This window comes from Eriocheir sinensis, chromosome 39, assembly GCF_024679095.1.
Source record: "Eriocheir sinensis breed Jianghai 21 chromosome 39, ASM2467909v1, whole genome shotgun sequence".
In the NCBI taxonomy this organism is placed as follows: Eukaryota; Metazoa; Arthropoda; class Malacostraca; order Decapoda; family Varunidae; genus Eriocheir; species Eriocheir sinensis.
Genome location: NC_066547.1, coordinates 9,505,552 through 9,525,015, shown reverse-complemented (window position 1 = coordinate 9,525,015; position 19,464 = coordinate 9,505,552). Strand labels below are relative to the sequence as shown.

Genomic DNA, 19,464 nt, shown 5'->3' with positions numbered 1-19,464 from the left:
TTAAAGTTTGTGTCAACTCTCGACAGTCCATTACCGTGCACGACTTATAAGAATATTTTTTTTTAGCCTATTTCTTCACTTATTATTGCCTTACAAGTCCACAGTTTTGCCTTATTTTGCTGATAATACCCAAAAGATGGCACATAGATGTCCCATGGTGCTATGGACTTGCTCAGCGCAGGATATGGCGTTGTCAGCGTCTGTGTGCAGGACAAAGATTCGAATCATCACATGGCTTGCGCTCCCTGTCTAACTAGAGCCAATTTCACAGTCCATCACAGTGCATGGCTTTGTAATAACCCAAACCAAACTATTCAATGTTCTACACTCCATGATTACTGATTAGGTTTTCGATGCAACACCACGCAGCCTGCTAGCCGGCAGATAGGTAGGCTACACAATTATAAGAGGTTTCCCGTTTGGTTTCCTCAGTTAAAATTCTTAACATATATGTGTACAATATTCATATCACTATGCAATGGAGGAAATTATAAGGTTCGTAATATTATAATAGATAAAGTTAATAATGAATAACTTCCTAGATTGGTAAATGGTTGACTGATAAGAGGTGAAACATGACGTCTCGACCCCCAGTTAATAAAACTGCACAACTCTTGACATGTCTTGATCTTGACAATAATGCGCCTAGGGCACCAGTATAGGTGTACAGAACACGCATATTTGGGTTGTCTGCTGGGGGGACGGGGGAGCCGAGTGTGCAGGAGAGGGAAGTGAATCAAGTGTAATTGTCTTGATAGCCATAGATAGCACTAAGGAGCTAAACATGTACAACAGTGACAAGACTACTGATCAGACGTCGGCCTTATTTGCTCACCGATTTGTTTATGAATGACACAATGCCGTGTGGAGGGATGCCCACGAAGCTCGCGACCTGAGGAAGTCGATGGATCCTGCCATGGGTAGGGGGCCTGTTAACCACTACACCACGGAGGCCTTTAAAAGTAGAGTTGGGAGTATACGGTCCTACGGTATACGCTACAGCTGAGTGGTTCCCAACCTATGGTCCGCGGACCGGTACTTATGATTTGCTGGTCCGCCAAATTGCTTTACTGGCGCCTTTTTATTTTCTTCATGATTTAAGAAAATAATAATCTGTCAAAGCATTTTTTTTAAATAATTAGTTATAATAAAATAAAAATTTAATGAAATATTTAGAGTATGGTGTAACACCCACCGGGCAGACGAGGAAGAAAGAAGAAAAAAAGAAAAAGAAAGAAGAGAGAAAACGAGATAAAAGAAGAAAGATAGATGAAAGAGAAGCTAAACTTAGCTAGCGAGAGGAAGATCGGATTTATAATTTCATTTGTAAAATGTGAGATATTACGTTTTGGTATATTGATGGAACTTGCAATATAGGTAACCTACATGAACCTATCACCGTGACAGATAGTCTTTTCCATGTCTACTGTACTACTAAGTGGCAGTAAGTGCTGTTACGTGTATAAGTTAGTGTAGTATTTTTCCCTCATGGCGTCCATTTGAATAATAGCCTTTATAATCTCTTTACTCTGTATAATGTTAAACTTTACATTGCATGGTATTGTACGTCCCACTGAATTTTAAATTGCTAAAAAATAAAAATATGTTTTTGGACTATATAAATGTCAGTGTATGCTTGGATCTATGCCTATGGTAGAATTTTTTTCACTTGCTCGACTGGTCCATGGCTTTGAAAAGGTTGGGAACCACTGCTACAGCTGCATGCATGCACGTGGCCTAGATGTTCATCTCCGTCGCACCATATATACATACATACATATATATATATATATATATATATATATATATATATATATATATATATATATATATATATATATCGACTCAGCAACCCAGAAGGGAGGATGAACACCTTGCAGGTGAGCTTCGCGTCGCGAGTGTCTGGGCCGGCGGGATTCGAACCCGAGCTAGGCATGCTAACCACTGTATAGTTACCCATTGGATATAATGAAACAGTGATCAGACTGAATCTCAGCTGCAGGATCGAAATTAGAGTATTTCTCTGAATTCAGTTGTATATGGTTGAATTTATAATTAAACCTCCATTTAGCTCTAGTAGCAGTTAAGAGACATAGGTTGTATGACTAATCAATTCGAGTGCATTATTATACCACAGTGATATGATGAATGTTCTCGCCCGTCGTGAGCACATAATAATAATAATATAGAGCATGACTCATCTATAAGTTTCTACAAGGTATATAGGTGATAGTGCACTCAAATTGATTAATTATACGAGTTATGTCTCTTAACTGCAAGAGGGGAATGGAAGTGTAATAAACTTAGCATTACTCCGTGGCCGTGAGTCATCCCGTACCCACTGGCAGCTGGAGGGGTCGAGGGGACACGAGCCCACCAGTGTTTACCTTACGTGTCAGCTGAGTGTGGCGTGAGGCGCGGCTCCTGTCTCCCAAGGTATGAGAAGTGGACCCTTTTACTAGCTCCTGCACCTAAACAGAAAATAATATCAGCCTTCCTCGACGTATTACAATCATATAACCACGAGGAAGCCAGTCCTAGGCAGAATAAGGCAATGCCGCTGGGTTACAACATCCCAATATTTTAAAGTCCGCTGATTTTCTGGCACTCTCATCGTTAGCATTGGTGTGTTTATGGACAAGGCACTGTTGTGTATGATGAACCGTCACTTTCTTCCCCAAAGCGGCGTTCCGGGTGGTCTAGCCAAGGCTGCAGCAAGGGCAGTGTCCTCTGCCGGGCGTGGCCTTGTGATGGGGGGGTCGGCGACAGCTGGACTGGATTATATTTATTTAGCATCACCATGATAACCGTTTCCATCATTATTATTTTTCGTTTCTGATATTTTAACATGCGAGGAAAGTTGATATTTTAGCAGTGATAGGTTAATATTTGCTTGTGATGGGTCTTTAAGTAGAAACTCCTATAAGTAGGGTTATAAGTCCATCTTTATTAAATATCCTAATGCAACTGACTGCAGAGGCTAGCAAAACTACTCCCTTGTTTACTGTTGTATAATACTGTTTTGCAAAGCTGGGGTTTGGCAGAGGGCTTCTTTCATAGGACCCACTCACTGCTTCTTTTTTTTCACAGAAAGGAAGACATCTCAAGGGCAATAAAACAAAGCAAGAAAAACGCCTGCTAGGCACTGCTATAACAAAAGTAAACAGAACAAGAGGTCAAAAAAGAGGTCAATTTCAAAAGAGTTGTCTTGACATTTGAAATTTTAACGTGTATTTCATTACTAATACCAACATTTAATTCTTTTCTTCCAGGTTCTGTAACTTCTACCATCCAAAATGTCTCTCTGTAAGTATTTTGCCTATGATCTTGATTTTTCTTCTATAACTAAATATTCACGGTAGAGTCAAAGCTGTATAACCATTACATTAAGCATTTTTCCATTTCCCTTTGTTGTTTCCTCTGGTATCTTAAATATTAAGTATCACAAAGTATTATTGTTCATAAATGTGAAGCTATCATGCCTGTGCTCTACTTTAGTATGTCCACTGAAAATATATTATTATTATTATTATTGTGGATTTTTATCCTCACTTAGTAGAAAGTAGGTATTTATAAACCTGTAAATGTAATATATAACTTACCTGATGCAGAGAGTCATTACAAAGACTTGTCAGGAATAAAGGATTCATTATTTACCTTGAACAGTATTGGCAAATATTTGTAAGGCCAAATGGTATCATACTACTATTCATTTACAAAGGCAAATATTCATTACATGAATTACCCATAACTCCCTCTCCCTCACTTTTACAAAATATTATACACGTGTTGCAAGCCTTATCATGTTCAATACAGAGAACTTATGAAAGTTACCTGATGTGGGATACATGGTGAGGAGGGAGAATAAAGAGTGGGATGGTGAGGAACCCAAGGGAAAGGGAGGAGGTTGCAAGGGGACCATTTGTCACAAAGTTGATTACACCATCTATTTGAGAGAAACTTTGAAAATATGTAAAAGATCTACTGCATACCTCATGTTGTGTTTGATCCATGATTGTTGCAGCAATAACCCCGGAGCTGATGGAGCAGTACCGCAGCGAAGTGGAGGGCGACTCCACCTCCTGCCTGGCCATGAATGCTTGCTTTAAGTCTGACCCGTTGGAGATGTGCATGTGTCGCTGCCGGGTGATGGCCACCAGCCATGTGTTCACCCACAAGGTGCGTCAGTCTGAGAGTGTCAAGGATGGTACAAGTTGTAGAGCAATATGTGGTTGTTTTTCAAATTCATTATTGATATGTGTAAGAATAGGCAGAGAATTATTTCATTGGGATTAATTTTAAACTCATTCCAAAGGACTTGCTTTTCTGGTAAATACTTTGTATAATCATTATAATAAACTATAATAATTGCTGACAAAAATTCAGCAAACAACACATTTTACCTGTCAAGTTTATTATTCTGACCATTATAGTCTTGGAAAATTGATTAAAGTCTAAAGATATTTATATGATGAAGGCAGGAATTAAATGCCTACTTTAGGAGGGGGAGGGAAACTGAAGGAGCATGGGGAAGTGGGTGTAGAAATGAACTATAGAATAAAAAGAAGAAACAAGTAGAAAGTAAAGAAGGTGATAAAAGTACAGGGGAAAGAATAGAAAAAATCAGAAGTGTGATAGAAAAAGTCAAACCATAGCACTGCATGTATAGACATCAAGAGGAAGGGAGAGGATGAGAGATAAATAGATATAATAAATTAATCAGTATGTAGTACATTCTCCATCGCACACCCTCTGCTTTCTCACTAGGTTGAGAATGAGGGCCGGCCGGTCACCAACCAGAAGTCGTCCGGGCGGTGCTGGATCTTTGCGGTACTCAATGTCATGCGTCTCCCCTTTGTGAAGCATTACAACCTCGAAGAGTTTGAGTTCTCACAGGCATACCTCTTCTACATGGACAAGGTGTGCCAATCAATACATTAAGAATTTGTTTTTTGGGCATTCTACATTATTATTATGCTTGTCAAAGGTTGTTTAATTTTTTTCCATGGCATTGAGGAGGAATTTTAGACATTCTAGAATCGTCCCAACATTAGACTTGTCTTTTGAGCAGATAGAGCGGTGCAACTACTTCCTGAACAAGATGGTGGAGTGTGCCAAGCGTGGGGAGGAGGTGGAGGGGCGGTTAGTGTCCTTCCTCCTGCACGACCCAATCCCTGATGGTGGGCAGTGGGACATGCTGGTCAACCTCATCAGCAGGTGGGTAGAAGCCACTACGCCTCATCTGTTGCAGCCTTTGTTCAAACTTCCACCCTAATATAGTAATTCAGTAAAACTTCATCTGAGGTCTTCTTTGGTCTATCTCTTGAAACTATCTTCTCAGTGTTTACATTTCTCTCTGTCACATCTCGTCACCTTCCTTTCTGATTCTCTGCCTCTACAGGTATGGTGTGATGCCCAAAAAGAGTTTCCCAGAGTCCTACAGTGCTGAGAACTCCATGAGGATGAACAGGATTCTTCAGAGCAAGGTGTGGGCAAGGGCATGGTAGTGGTTGTTAGGTTGATTGCTATTACAAATTTTCATTTTTTGTGTTTTTATTGTATGAGAATTATGTAGCTTTACTTCACCATGATTTTAAAACCACATGTTAATATTGACCATGTATGTTCTCATATTATTATAAATAAATATTTGATGATAATGATACAGTATATATTCTATATGGATCATTGTATGCATAATTATGATAGAAAGTAATACTCACATTTGGGTGAATCTGTGTATGTGCACATCAGCTGCGTGAGTACACAAAGGAGCTGCGCGCGGTGGTGAGCAAGGATGGAGACGACAGCAGTGTGGTCAGCACCCTCTCACGACAGATGAAGGAGATCCACCGCATCATCTCCATCTGTCTGGGTATCCCCCCAGAGACCTTCACCTGGGAGTACTATGACAAGTCCAAGACCTACCACAAGATTGGCCCCATCACACCCCTTGACTTCTACAATGAATACGTTAAGCCAGTGTACAATGTTGAAGATAAGGTATGTATAATTTTTAATTTTGTGAATTTTTAAAATTTGGTTTGGCACACATACTCATGTATTTTTGTGGTTCCATTAATTTTGGTACACAGCATTCATGCATCAAAAATGAAAGTTAAATGTGATAGTGGTTTTCCTTTACTCATGTATTGGCAAAAAGAATGAGACAGGTTTTGGGAACTTGGAAATGTTTCATGAGTTGATGCCTGAACTCGGATTGAAAACTTGATTAAGAATAAGCCTCATGTTCCTCTTTCCAGGTGTGTTTGGTGACAGACCCAAGGCCCAATAATTCCTATGGCCATGCCTACACAGTAGACTGTCTGGGAAATATGTTTGGAGGAAGACCCACCATCTATAACAACCAACCTGTGGAGATGCTGATGAACCTGGCCAGTGAGAGCATCAAGAATGGAGAGGCTGTCTGGTTCGGCTGTGAGGTGGCCAAGAGGTTTGCTGGCAAGCTAGGCATCCAGGACCTGGACATGTGAGTGCTATGCCATTTTAATTTATATATGTGGATGTCCATTTCTTGAAAGTCCTCAAAAGGATGGCAATAGTAGAAAAGTCTAAATGTGTTTTATCCAAATATGTGATTCTCTTAGAACTTTTAACAAACTCACAGGAATAGGAAGAGTCCATCAATAGTAGTCCACTAAGACAACTAAATCTTATTCTTTCATGTGTCAGGCTAATTAACAAATATTTAGCTACTGATGTATATACCATTAGATTTTAAATAAATCAGTAATGTCACAATTCATTTGAAGTCTCTCATCACATATGAGAATTTATGAACATAAGTGAGCAAGTTGCTTGCATGTGGCAATATTTATAACTTTATATTAGCCACTAATTCCTCTTTCAATCCCTCTCTCCACACAGTCACAACTACAAGTCTGTCTTTGGTGTGGAGGTGAACCTGGGCCTGAGTAAAGCTGAGCGCCTGCTCTATGGGGAATCACTCATGACCCATGCCATGGTTTTCACCGCCACCACTCTCAATGTAAGCACACTAACAGGAGATGAAGGGAAATCAGCTGATTTTTTTATTCATAGTAACTTCATTTGAATACATGGAGTATTAAGAGCCAATATATGTATTTCTGTCTGACTTTTAGTTTGAAGAATCAGAAAGCAGCAAATAACATACAGGTCTCTCACTGCCCAAACATCCTGAAATATCATTTCACTGCACAACTGTTCAACACATAATTCTATCTCACCTACTCCCCTACTCCTACAGGAATCAGGGACCCCAGAAAAGTGGCGTGTCGAGAACAGTTGGGGTGAGGACAGGGGCGAGAAGGGCTACCTCATCATGACCTCTGAGTGGTTCAAGGAGTTTGTCTTTGAGATAGTGGTGGACAAGAAGTATGTGCCTGAGGAAGTATTAGCAGTGTTCAGCGAAGAGCCTGTCGTCCTCCCAGCCTGGGATCCAATGGGCGCCCTTGCTAGGGATGAAAGGCCTCAGCAGTTGCAATTTTAATAATCTCATCCCTGTTAAGGATGTTAGAATAATAATTACTACTTATAATAGTACTGTGCATTTTTGTTTCAGGTATGAATATGTACAAGAAATGAGTGCCACTGTTTACTACATGCATCTTTAATCCTTATTCTCTTTTTTTTAAATCTGTTGTCAGGATTTTTAAGTTAGCTCAGAGGGTCATGAGAGTTTATCAGTAGTTCCCTCATACCAGAGATAATGCGATAGTTATCTTTTTTTCCAGTTGATAGAGGCTTCTAAGTCATTGCAGATTGACTGTGCAGAAACTTTATCAATATTTGTCTCTTATGAATCTATCTTTGGGCTTTATTTGTAGAACAAGAGTTCCAGTCTGATGGCATTCCTTAAGCAAATGACCATGAATAATAAAAACACTATAATTCCAATTCTCAACTTGGGACCCTTATGACTATAAAGTTATGATGAATTATTAACTTTTTAAGTTATGTGCAATTTTAGGCGGTAATTTTTTACCCAAATTTTTAATCCCCTTCCTCTATTACATAAGTAAGCTCAGCATAATGCTGTTGCTTATGCCTGTTGCTTAGCTACTACCCCATCACTTGTTGACAAAGATCATCACCTCGTCCTCCTCCTCCTCCTCCTCCTCCTACTACTACTACTACTACTACTACTACTACTACTACTACTACTACTACTACTACTACTACTACTACTATAAAATATGTAAACATACATATACTTAACTAATTTTTATCATAGGAAACTATTAACTACTACAACTTTTACTATTACTACTACTGGTTTTAGCCTGATAACATAATACAGTAAATTAGGGAATGTACACTCATACAAGTGGATTTGCATGTTTTTGTCACCCCTCTGGGCCTCTCATACTATTAGCTGCTCAGCCCAGGGTGACCACAAGGTTCAGGAAGTATTTTGTATTTGAAAGTTCTTGTGAGTATTAATGAGAAGTGATTATGCCTGGTAACCACTCAAGCACTGTCTAATGTCTCACTACATGACTGATCTGTCCTTTAAACTTAAGTGACGGCAAATGTGAAATACATGACACGATACAATTTCAGCCCCTTGTGTGTGACGGTTGTCAATTTTAGTTTTATTAGTTATTGACAATGTGGTCATGTTTGTTTTATTTTTATATAAAGAAAACCAGTGATTATATGGAGAGATACAAAGCTTTATTCAGGACAAAAAATCATAATTAGGCATATAGTCATAATTTGTGAATATACAGATGAACACTCAAAATGTATTCCTTTTCTCAAATTTAATATATCAAGAATATCTGATTTTCATCACCATCAGAATTATTATTATCAATGATCCTGTTATTATCAATGATCCTGTTTCCTGAAGAAGTAAATTGGGGAATTATAAACACCTCAGCAAGGGATGAGGCAGCTAGGGGAGGAATTTGCACATTTCAGAAAAAAAAATGGGCACTAATAAATCAGGTCTTGACTGATTGGCATTTCCGCATGACCAATTCAGCCTAGATCAAGATTTGAGGCAGGTATTACCTTTCAAAATGAAATGGAGTGCAACCCTCACGCATTTATTTTTATCTTTTTCCATTTCATCCTATCGGTCATTATTCTTACATCCTTCATTTATATTCCATATTTGCACACAATCTTTTACTAGATAGAGCTATCTTAGATTATCTCTACCTTTTGCCACTGCCATTTTCACTAGTATGGATGATATACAATGCTCTATTTCCTTCAACCTTTTCAAGATGACCATAATTTTGACTTCTGCTCATTTTCATCCATTCTTGTCATGTGACATTCCACTCCCATCCCTTACCTTGCTAATCATATGTATCACAGATTTTTCCTTGCATTTTAATTTCTGATGCTCTTACTCACCTTTTTTTCACCCATTAAATATATCCACTGCATAATATTTCAGAACCTCTTTGTTATACTATTGCATAGTACATGACCAGTGACCACTACCTTCACCCTCTGGAGATGGAAATAAACATGCAGTATGCACCTTGGGGTGACACAATCTCCCCTTCTCAACCACTTGTCATGGAATAGTAATCCTACTTCTCCTTTTTTTCTCTCTGTTCACCCATCATTAATATAATTCATTTTTCATGCTTGTTTCTAATAATCCCATTACATAAGTTACAATATTCCTGAAAGTACAGACAACTTCCATCTGCTTTCTTTGTTTGTTATCTTCAAATTCCAGTCACTCTGAAAAGCAACCTGTCATTCACTGCCACTACCTGTTATTCACACTGGATTCCTGACAGGTTTGTATGCCAGGAGTATGAGATCTGGCTCTAGGTTTGTGCCCATTTGATGTGTTCTTAACCAAAGTAGTTGAAGGGAGGTTTATTCTCGAATCTCAATATCCTGTAACATCAACTATGTATCCTTTTATAACATGAAGTAGAGTATGGAGATGTGTCCTTGATCTTCATATCTCTTACTGATCCCTTTGATTTTAATTACAAATTCATTAAGATGTTTTTGAAAATAAAAGTATCAATTTATGGTACTAAAGGTTTCACAATTCATGATTGTTATTAATTATTGTTTACCATAAAAAAATTGAATACATCTGGTTGCTATGCTGCAGTTTGAAATACAGTTACTTGGTGCACACACGCACACCACACACACACCACACACACACACACACACACACACACACACACAGTCTGCAATGATACTTCCTGTGTTGTAATAGAGCTCATTAAAGCCCACTGGTCTGGGACACTAACATCACTTGTACCAGCTTCTCAAAGCTGACACTTAAGAAGGCAGGATCAACACAGCAGATGGGGTCATGCAAGCAATATATATTGTAATAATTATTATTATAATAATGATAATAATTATAGATGTATATTAATAATAATAATAATGCTCCAGCCAGGACTTGAACCGCAGCGATGGCGCTCACTACCACTCATGCCAGACGGAGGTTAAAAGTGAGAGACCCGCCCTGTCTCTCATCCAACCTCAACTCACTAGAAGGGTGACTGCATCTTTAATCAAGCCCCTGGCACAGGTTTCATGATATATATAGGCCAAAGAAAGATAGGTTGGGTATAATCAACCTGTCTCTCTTTGGCCAATAATAATAATAATAATAACTAATTATTATTATTATTATTATTATTATTATTATTATTATTATTATTATTACTGCTATCATCCTGATATCCCTGAGATGTGGAGCTACAGGGTACATACTTGTATTTGCTGCATGTCACGAGAGATGACAATGAGGGGTGTAGGAAGCCTAAACAGCTTTGCTTGGAGCACTTTGTCTTCGTGTTCCCAGAGTGTTTAGATGCCTCAGCCTCAATGGGAGGAAGGGTCAGTGATGTGCTAAGCATTAAGCCAACACCTTCCTTATGCTGCACAAAGATTGCTTGCCCTAAGGGACCTTAGCTAAAGCTATTATTGCTTGTATATTGCATTGTCAGTAATACAGATATGTAGTACTTAAATTCTAGGTTCAATTACAACTGGTAGTTGGACTGATCTGCTTTCACAAACTTTTTTTGTTATTGTTTCAGCAGATAATCTTTAAGAAATGAAAAACACCAGGTGGAGGCTGTCTAGCCATGATGATTCCTCCTGCTAGTGACACAAACAAAACCAGTAATACCACTGACGGCTGCCGGGCAGTGGTGGTGACGGGCACTGTGCACCTGTGCCACCCCTACACTGACTTATTCTATTGATTCACTAAATTGGGATGTACACTGCAATAGTGCATTACAAGGGTAAGACAACCTAAAAGAAACAACCACAATAAAGCTCTGCTATTTAATTTTGTATTCAAGACTGAATTGCAGCTTTAAACTTCCTCATAAATGCATTTTCTACAAATTTTCTTTTATTTCCTACAATAATTTGTCACCTTGTAAAATATTTCCCAGTGACAATGAGCCTGTGCCTACCAGAACAATGACTGTGTGCTCAACATTCAACTTTGGAGTTAACTATACATACACATAGGCTGGGAAGATATTTTTTTGGTGCAATGACATAGTGTATTGGGAAAAAATATATATGCTGATGCAAAACACTAAGAAAGAAGGAAAAAAAAACCGACCAAAAATCAAGTTTGTGGGTACGAAAACAAAATGCATCCACATGACTACCGACATTTTTTTCTTTACTCTTATTGCCTCCTGGAAGCCTTTTAATTTTGTCTTTTTTTTGGCCTCCTTAGCGCCTCTATGGACTGCAGCAGTGGTAGCATGACTAGCTACGAATACGCGGCCCTGGGTTCGAATCCCTCCCCCGTGCAGTTCACCCCGCTGCTCATCCTCCCTTTCGGGCTGGTCGATAAATGGGTAACGGGAAACCTGGGAAAGGCAAACTGTGGATATCCCGGACTTCACACTGGCCCGTGCCCTGGAGTAGGCTAATGGGCTGTTCCCACCACAGGCCTAAAGAGCTAATGGGCCAGTTTTTCATCAAGCCACTACAAGACCGGTCGTTGGTAAGTCTTTTAGTAAACCTGTCCCCTACGACTGATCCTTGTGTTTAGCCTGCTCCGATGACAATGAATAAAGTACTGGCCTGGTCGACACTTCTTTCATTGCCATTGGAGTCGCCTTAAGATCAAGAGTGTTCCTAGATGATGGAGTTACCAGAAGACTTACCAACAACAAGTCTCGTAAGTCGTTTGATGAATCCGCCCTCAGTACACCAAATTTGTAAGCTCCCCAACCAAGCACACGAAAATGCCTTGTACAGTGTTTGGCGTTGATATAGAAAGGAGGAAATTTTAGGAAACCACACAGGAAATCTCTTTGGTATCTGACATTGAGCAGAATTCACGGATCGTTGTGGAAAATATAGTTTGGTTTGGACGCTTGCAATGATTCCGTGTTGGACTATCGAACTGGGCCATTGTGACGGAAATGAGCATCGCAGCCACGCGCAGCTGTACCGTATGCACCCAACTTTGCCTCCGGTGTTCCTTGGGCCAGGCCTCAACTCAGTATCGGCGAAGTTCCTCAACCTTCTCCCTGACTGCAAGAACACTGTGTTATTTCTTATTCATTAACGCTTTCTTCGCTCTTTCAAGGTTTAAGCCGACTTTACATTCTACCAAACGATGATCATTGGATTTGAGCGTGCGGTTAGGAAAAGCTAGCATGAGCGATAGATAAAATAGATGGATAATTGATAGATAAGTGAAGGATAGCACGCGAAACAATACTGAGGCAAGATCTAAACAAAGGGAGGTCAACTCGGCTCAAAACTCGTCCCATTCCGCGCATCCTATCAAGACTCCTCCCTTTGACCGCGTGACGTAGCACATGGTATAAAAAAAAAAGCGGACCGAGCAGGCAACCCCTCCAGTCACATTCACACCGCGACAAGTGAAGGGACCTGGCCTGACCCAAGATCTAAAGAAGAACCTTGCACTGAGGCAGAAGACACTCAGAAACTCCTCCTCCTCCTACTACTACTACTATTACTACTACTACTACGACGACGACGACTACGACTACTCCCACACTCTCCCCACTGATACCACAACCCTATATCTTCCCGTTCATCGTTATCACAGGAATAATCGGTATCCCGCCTCCCAAGGTTTGCTGTCCCGGCTAATCCACACACCGCCTCGCCCTCAGCACCTCCAGTAATCAAATCCACTTCGTCTTTACATGAGTGGAAGCTAGGAAGGAGTTATCGATTCTCTCTCTCTCTCTCTCTCTCTCTCTCTCTCTTGTTTGTCTTTCATTAATAGTGCGTTTAATATTGTTTCAGAACGTTTACAGGTGTCGTGGAAACCAAACTAATTACTTAACTAAATAAATAAATAAAAAAAGCACCGAAAAAGAAAATCCCATACAAACAAAAGAAAAAAGAAAAACTGAAAGCGTGCATAAGTAAAGTATATGTTAGTTTCATCTTTCTGAATGGATAATGAAAAGATGCGCCGAAGATTATTAATTAAAGACCGCAGGATGTACAGGGGGAAAAGGCGAGAGGAAGGTGAGCAGGAACGATGACCTTGCTGGAACGGTCTTTGAGTGGGTGTTGGAGCCTCGGTGCCTCGAGTTCATGGTCCGTGTGGGAAATGAAACTATGTGATGCAGGTTCGGTCATTTGCGAAGGCTGGAAGAGGGTGGAGCAGTTAAGAGGTAGTTTGTCCTTACTGGCACTGCGAGGCTTCCCTTCTGATGTAACTAAACTTATACGTACATTTTCTTTTACATAAGGTACCGTTGCCAGATTACCGTACTCAGAGCATAGTATTTACCGGTTTCTGGCGCCTAACTATTGCCAAAAAACATCAGGAATTAACTATTTTAACGATAATTATAAGCGAATTTCCTTATTGGGGTCCGCGAGACGGTTTTTGGGTCGGAAGTCGGTAAATATAAGAGGCTGCGTAAGACAATCTGGCAACTTTTACATAAGGAGACAGTTCAAGGACAAAAGAAAAGAGGAAAAACACACACACAAAAAAGTTCACTGGCGCTGCTTCTGCAAATAGCGTACAGTAAAAAAAAATTTAAAACTGCAGGTCAGAATCATTTGGAGAGGTGTCAAGATACTCCCTTCCTTCAAACACTCAAGTCGTTGGCAGGAGGTGAAATACAGACACAAGAGGGCTGTTCCAGAATTTACCAGCGAAAAGGATGGAAGGATGGATATACTAATTAATTAACCCACGCATAATGGATTTCGATAGTTGGAAGCATAACGTCCCCATTATATTATACCAGAACAATGCAGGAATTTTTTTATTGGTATTGAGACGGATTCCCTTTCAGTCTAATCTAACTAAAACGTAGCATGTGTTGTAGGGTTGTAACGTTCTGTGATATCCCTAACAGAGATCAAAATATTAAGATGAGTGTGTAGCGCATCGTTCAATAGTAATGCCAGTCAGGTTAGAAAGACTGAAGAAGAGAAATTGTGGAATACGATAAGACTTTAGTGCACTCTCTCTCTCTCTCTCTCTCTCTCTCTCTCTCTCTCTCTCTCTCTCTCTCTCTCTCTCTCTCTCTCTCTCTCTCTTTGATAACATAACCTAATATCTATAGTTAACAAATACATCTTAACTGTAGGTAAACGTAACATGACAGTGGATATTGGGGGAACACATATACACAGCTTAATGATATTCGAACTTAAGCTGACGTGGTGGAAACTTACTTGTGATTCGCCGGCAGCGTTTGTGGACTCCGGACAGAGGATGAGAGGTAAGTACTGTGGGTCTTCCTCCGGGCGCTGTTGAGGGAGTTTGCCGCGCAGTGTTTCCCCGTGAACATTAGGCTGAGGACTCGACTTGCTGGGACACGAGTCTTCCCTTGTATCGCTCAGCCTGCAATGGAAAGATTAAAAACATGTCATTCCCCTCTGCGGATTCTCCCTAATAAACGACAGGACGAATAGGCTTTAAATAATCTTTTGAAATTCTGTAGCTACCAATTTTCCGTCTGGAGAGAGCCATAATTTTGCAGGTTTTAATTTCCATTCGTCTTTTATATGTGCCCTCTACTGCTTCCTTTGATGTATATGAAAATAATTAAGAAAGCGTTACGTAAAGCCACACTCTCTTACCTTCACATTCGAGATGAAGAAACTCGAGAAATGAATAGTTACATAAATATTAAACTAAGAGACACATAACATACACAAGTATATGACTAAACTGTAGCTATCAGGGTCGCATCTCAGCTCAGTGTCGTGGAGGAAATTGGAGGGTAATAATTTTGCCAGTCTGCTGTTAATATTACGCAGAACATGTCACCACGAAGAGAGATAAATACTTTAGACTTAAGGTGGAACATTTGCACTAGTTTTGTTCTGAAGACGAGACGCGCACAACTCCCAGTACGGTTTAGAGTCTTCAAAATGCGTTATGAAAGTCCCATCACTAACCCTTCATCTAGCCACCAGTCCCATCACCAACCCTTTCCCTATCCACCAGTCCCATTACCAACCCTTCCCCTCTCCACCAGTCCCATTACCAGCCCTTCCCCTATCGACCAGTCCCATTACCAATCCTTCCCCTATCCACAAGTCCCATCAGCAACCCTTCCTCTATTCAACAGTTCCATCACCAACCCTTCCCCTATCCACCAGTCCCATTACCAAACCTTCCCTTTTCCACCAGTACTATTACCAATCCGTCCCCTATCCACCAGTCCCATTACCAACCCTTCCCCTCTCCACCAGTCCCATTACCAGCCCTTCCCCTATCGACCAGTCCCATTACCAATCCTTCCCCTATCCACCAGTCCCATTACCAACCTTTCCCCTCTCCATCAGTCCAGTTTCCTACCCTTCCCCTATCCACCAGTCCCATTACCAATCCATCCCCTATCCACCAGTCCCATTACCAACCCTTCCCCTCCCCACCAGTCCCATTACCAACCCTTCCCCTATCCACCAGTCCCATTACCAATCCTTCCCCTATCCACCAGCCCCATCAATAACCCTTCCCCTAACCATCAATCCAATCACTAACCCTTTCCCTATCCACCAGTTCCATCACCAACCCTTCTCTTATCCACCAGTCCCATCAGTATCCCTTCTCCTATCCACCAGTCCCATCACTAACCCTTCCCCTATCCACCAGTCCCATCACGACTCCCTCCCCTATCCACCAGTCCCATCACCAAACCTTCCCTTATCCACCAGTCCCATCATCAACCCTTACCCTATCCACCAGTCCCATCACTAACCCTTCCCCTATCCACCAGTTCCATCACCAAGCATTCCCTTATCCACGAGTCCCATCACCAACCCTTCCCTAACCACCAGTCCCATCACCAAGGCTTCCCCTATCCACCAGTCCCATCATCAGTCCTTCCCCTATCCACCAGTCCCATCACCAACCCTTCCCCTATCCACCAGTCCCATCACCAAGGCTTCCCCTATCCACCAGTCCCATCACCAAGCCTTCCCCTCTCCACCAGTCCCATTACCAACCTGTCCCCTATCCACCAGTCCCATATCCAACCCTTCCCCTATCCACCAGTCCCATTACAAACCCTTCCCCTCTCCACCAGTCCCATTACCAATCCGTCCCCATCCACCAGTCCCATTACCAACCCTAACCCTCTCCATCAGTCCCATTACCAATCCTTCCCCTATCCACCAGTCCCATCACCAACCCTTCTCCTATCCACCATCCCCATCACCAAGGCTTCCCCTATCCACCAGTCCCATCACCAAGCCTTCCCCTATCCACCAGTCCTACCACTAACTCTTCACCTATCCACCAGTCCCATCACCAGCGCTTCTTCTGCTCCATATTCTCTTCCTTAACACATAAACAAACGACAAATAACAGCCTTAGTATGATTTCGGTGTTATTCGTCGGCTTCGTGTTTTGCTGCGTCACTAGGAAGCCCGTGTCTCCACATTTTAATTATTTTTTGTTATGAATCCCAACCCTTCTCATCCGGCTCCCCTTCGCCTACTTTTTAACCAGTATTGTGTGGGCGTGATTAAAGCTTTCTGTTCTTAATGGAAAATCTAAGTGAAGTGGGTCCCCGAGTTCATTATTCCGGGGTAAATTATGTATTTCTCCCTCTCGTTAACCGCGGCGGCCACTTCTTATTCGACTCCCCTTGTGATTTCGTTTTAATTGAGTATGGTCGTGGTTCTGTAATTCTTTCTTTCTTTCCTTCTTCCTTTCTTTCTTTCTCTTTTTCCTTCTGTCATTCTTCCTTCGTCATTTTCCTTTTTTTTTTTTGTCATTATTTATATCAACGAGGTGGATGTTGGACTCAATAATCGCATTAGTAAATTTGAAGACGACACAAAGATTGGTAACTCGGTTCATACTGACGAAGACAGGCAAAGCCTCCAAGAGGATTTGCACAAAATTTCAGCTTGGTCTGATAGATGGGAGATGCCCTTTAACGTAGACAAGTGCCAGGTCCTTCAAGTTGGAACAAGAAATAAGAAGTTCGATTAGGAAATGCGCGGCGTTAAACTCAAAAGCGTTCAATGCGTTAAGGACCGGGGGTCAAAATCGCGTCAAACCTCAAATTCTCACAGCAATGCATCGATGCAGCAAATAAAGCGAGCAGAATGTTGAGCTTCATTAGAATAAACTTTTTATTCCTGAATAAAGATGTAATACTTCCGCTGTACAATAGTTTAGTCAGACCCCACTTGGAATATGCGGTACAGTTTTGGTCTCCCCACCATGCAAAGGACATTGTTAAATTAGGTGTTCAGCGTCGGGCAACAAAAATGATCCCTTCCTTGCGCAACAAATCCTACGAAGAAAGGCTTTCCACCCTTTACATGTTTTATCTTGAGAAACGTCGCCTCCGAGGAAAACTGATCGAATGTTTTAAAATACTTAATGGTTTCACGAATGTAGACAGATCAAAATTGTTTATGATTGATTACACTTTGCGAACGAAGAACAATGGCATAAAGCTCAAATGTAGACAAGTAAATTCAGACTGCACCAAATTTTTCTTCACCAACGTTGTAGTGCGAGAATGGAATAAGCTCCCACCATCAGTGGTCCAGTGTAACACGATTGACTCCTTTAAAAACAAGCTCGAGCGTCACTTCCTTGAACTTAATATTAAGTAGAGTTGAAATGCAACGTTTTGGAGCCATCTGCTAAATGTAGAATCACTTAGGTTTAAGGACAGACCACAGTCTGGACCATGGGGTCTGTGTGGTCTGATTTTCTATGTAAATCTCTCTCTCTCTCTCTCTCTCTCTCTCTCTCTCTCTCTCTCTCTCTCTCTCTCTCTCTCTCTCTCTCTCTCTCTCTCTCTCTCTCTCTCTCTCTCTCTCTCTCTCTCTCTCTCTCTCTCTCAGGGACTCCCAACATCACAGATATACAAATTTTATTCTCAAGTTTCTAAGTTATTTTATTTTCTATTTATCTTAATTTTATTTTACTTATTTTTTTTGTGTGTACCCACTGACCTACAATCATCTCTACCTCCACCGCCATCTTCCTTTTCTGCATAACAAGTACTACATTTTAAGAGAGGAAGGGAGAGGAGGAGGTGCCTGACGGAGGTGGTGGTGTGGCGGCTACAGGAGGGGGAAGCGTGACTCTGCACGGCGTTATCTATGCATGTGTCCTATCCCGCATGTATTTTAATGTGTCACCCTCCTCGTGCCCTTCCCTCAGATCCTCCTATGTCTTCGGTGGGTCCATTTTTCCGACACCTTCGTCCTCTATTTCTGTCTCGTCTCCTCTGCTTGGAATATCTCGAAACGTAAAACACTATATTATACTCTCTTTCTTTCTTTCTACCTATCTTTCTTTCTTTCTCTCCTCTCAATCTTTTCGCTCTCTCTTCTTATTCCTCTTCCGTTTCCTTTACTTTTACTGTCCCCGAACGCAGAGCACTATTGTCTACTCTTATTTTTTTCTTTTTTCTTTCTATCTTTACTTCTTTTGTTTTCTTTCTTTCTTACGGATCGAAAATGGTCTTGGAGGAGGAGGAGGAGGAGCAGAAGACAGTGGAGGAACATGAAGGGAAAAGAATTAAGAGGAGGAGGAGACGGAGAAGAAAGGAAAAGGAGGAGCAGGAGGAGGAATAGGAAGAAGAGGATGAAGATGATAAGAAGAAAAAGGACAAGGAAGAGGAGAAGGAGAGAGAAGGAGAAAGAGAAGGAGAAGGGAAAGAAGAAGGAGGAGAAAAAGGAAAAGGAGAAGAAACAAGAGGACGAGGAGAATGAGAAGGGGAAGCAGGAGGAGAACGTCTTGATTAGGGCTGGTATGATTAGACACTTCGCTTCTCACATCAACTATTTCTAAAGGTCAAAGAAGGGGTCATTCGGGTTCTAAGGAGTGTTTCTTTAGTTTCACGGTACAGAGGAAGGATCAAACTAACACCAGGGTCATAAAACTACTCCTGGAAATGCATACAACTCCTACGAAAGCCTTGTCAAATATGTGTTCTTGGGCGACGGAATGTCTTATGATACGACCCAAGGTGTTCACTCCGTCGTTGTTGA

General features: G+C 41.1%; 1 protein-coding gene across 2 annotated transcripts; it reads left to right on the top strand.

Moving 5' to 3' along the window:
• Positions 1-2,309: 2,309 nt before the first annotated feature.
• LOC127008960 (bleomycin hydrolase-like) lies at positions 2,310-8,802 on the top strand. Of its 2 annotated transcripts, XM_050881487.1 has the most exons (11): positions 2,394-2,436; positions 3,091-3,159; positions 3,273-3,306; positions 4,025-4,179; positions 4,768-4,920; positions 5,072-5,217; positions 5,402-5,486; positions 5,755-6,003; positions 6,264-6,490; positions 6,889-7,009; positions 7,250-8,802. In XM_050881487.1, exons 3-11 carry the CDS (start codon positions 3,297-3,299, stop codon positions 7,490-7,492), a joined length of 1,389 nt encoding a protein of 462 aa, XP_050737444.1. In that variant the 5' UTR covers positions 2,394-2,436; positions 3,091-3,159; positions 3,273-3,296; the 3' UTR covers positions 7,493-8,802. The 2 variants fall into 2 exon arrangements, with proteins under 2 accessions (XP_050737443.1, XP_050737444.1); XM_050881486.1 differs by lacking the exon at positions 3,091-3,159 and having other exon boundaries at positions 2,310-2,436.
• The last annotated feature ends 10,662 nt before the right edge of the window (positions 8,803-19,464 follow it).

Bases quoted from the DNA above. Each gene is read 5' to 3' on its own strand.
- LOC127008960 (XM_050881486.1), top strand. The intron at 4,921-5,071 runs GTGTGCCAATCA...TCTTTTGAGCAG, and splicing joins ACCTCTTCTACATGGACAAG to ATAGAGCGGTGCAACTACTT. The intron at 6,491-6,888 runs GTGAGTGCTATG...CTCTCCACACAG, and splicing joins GGCATCCAGGACCTGGACAT to TCACAACTACAAGTCTGTCT.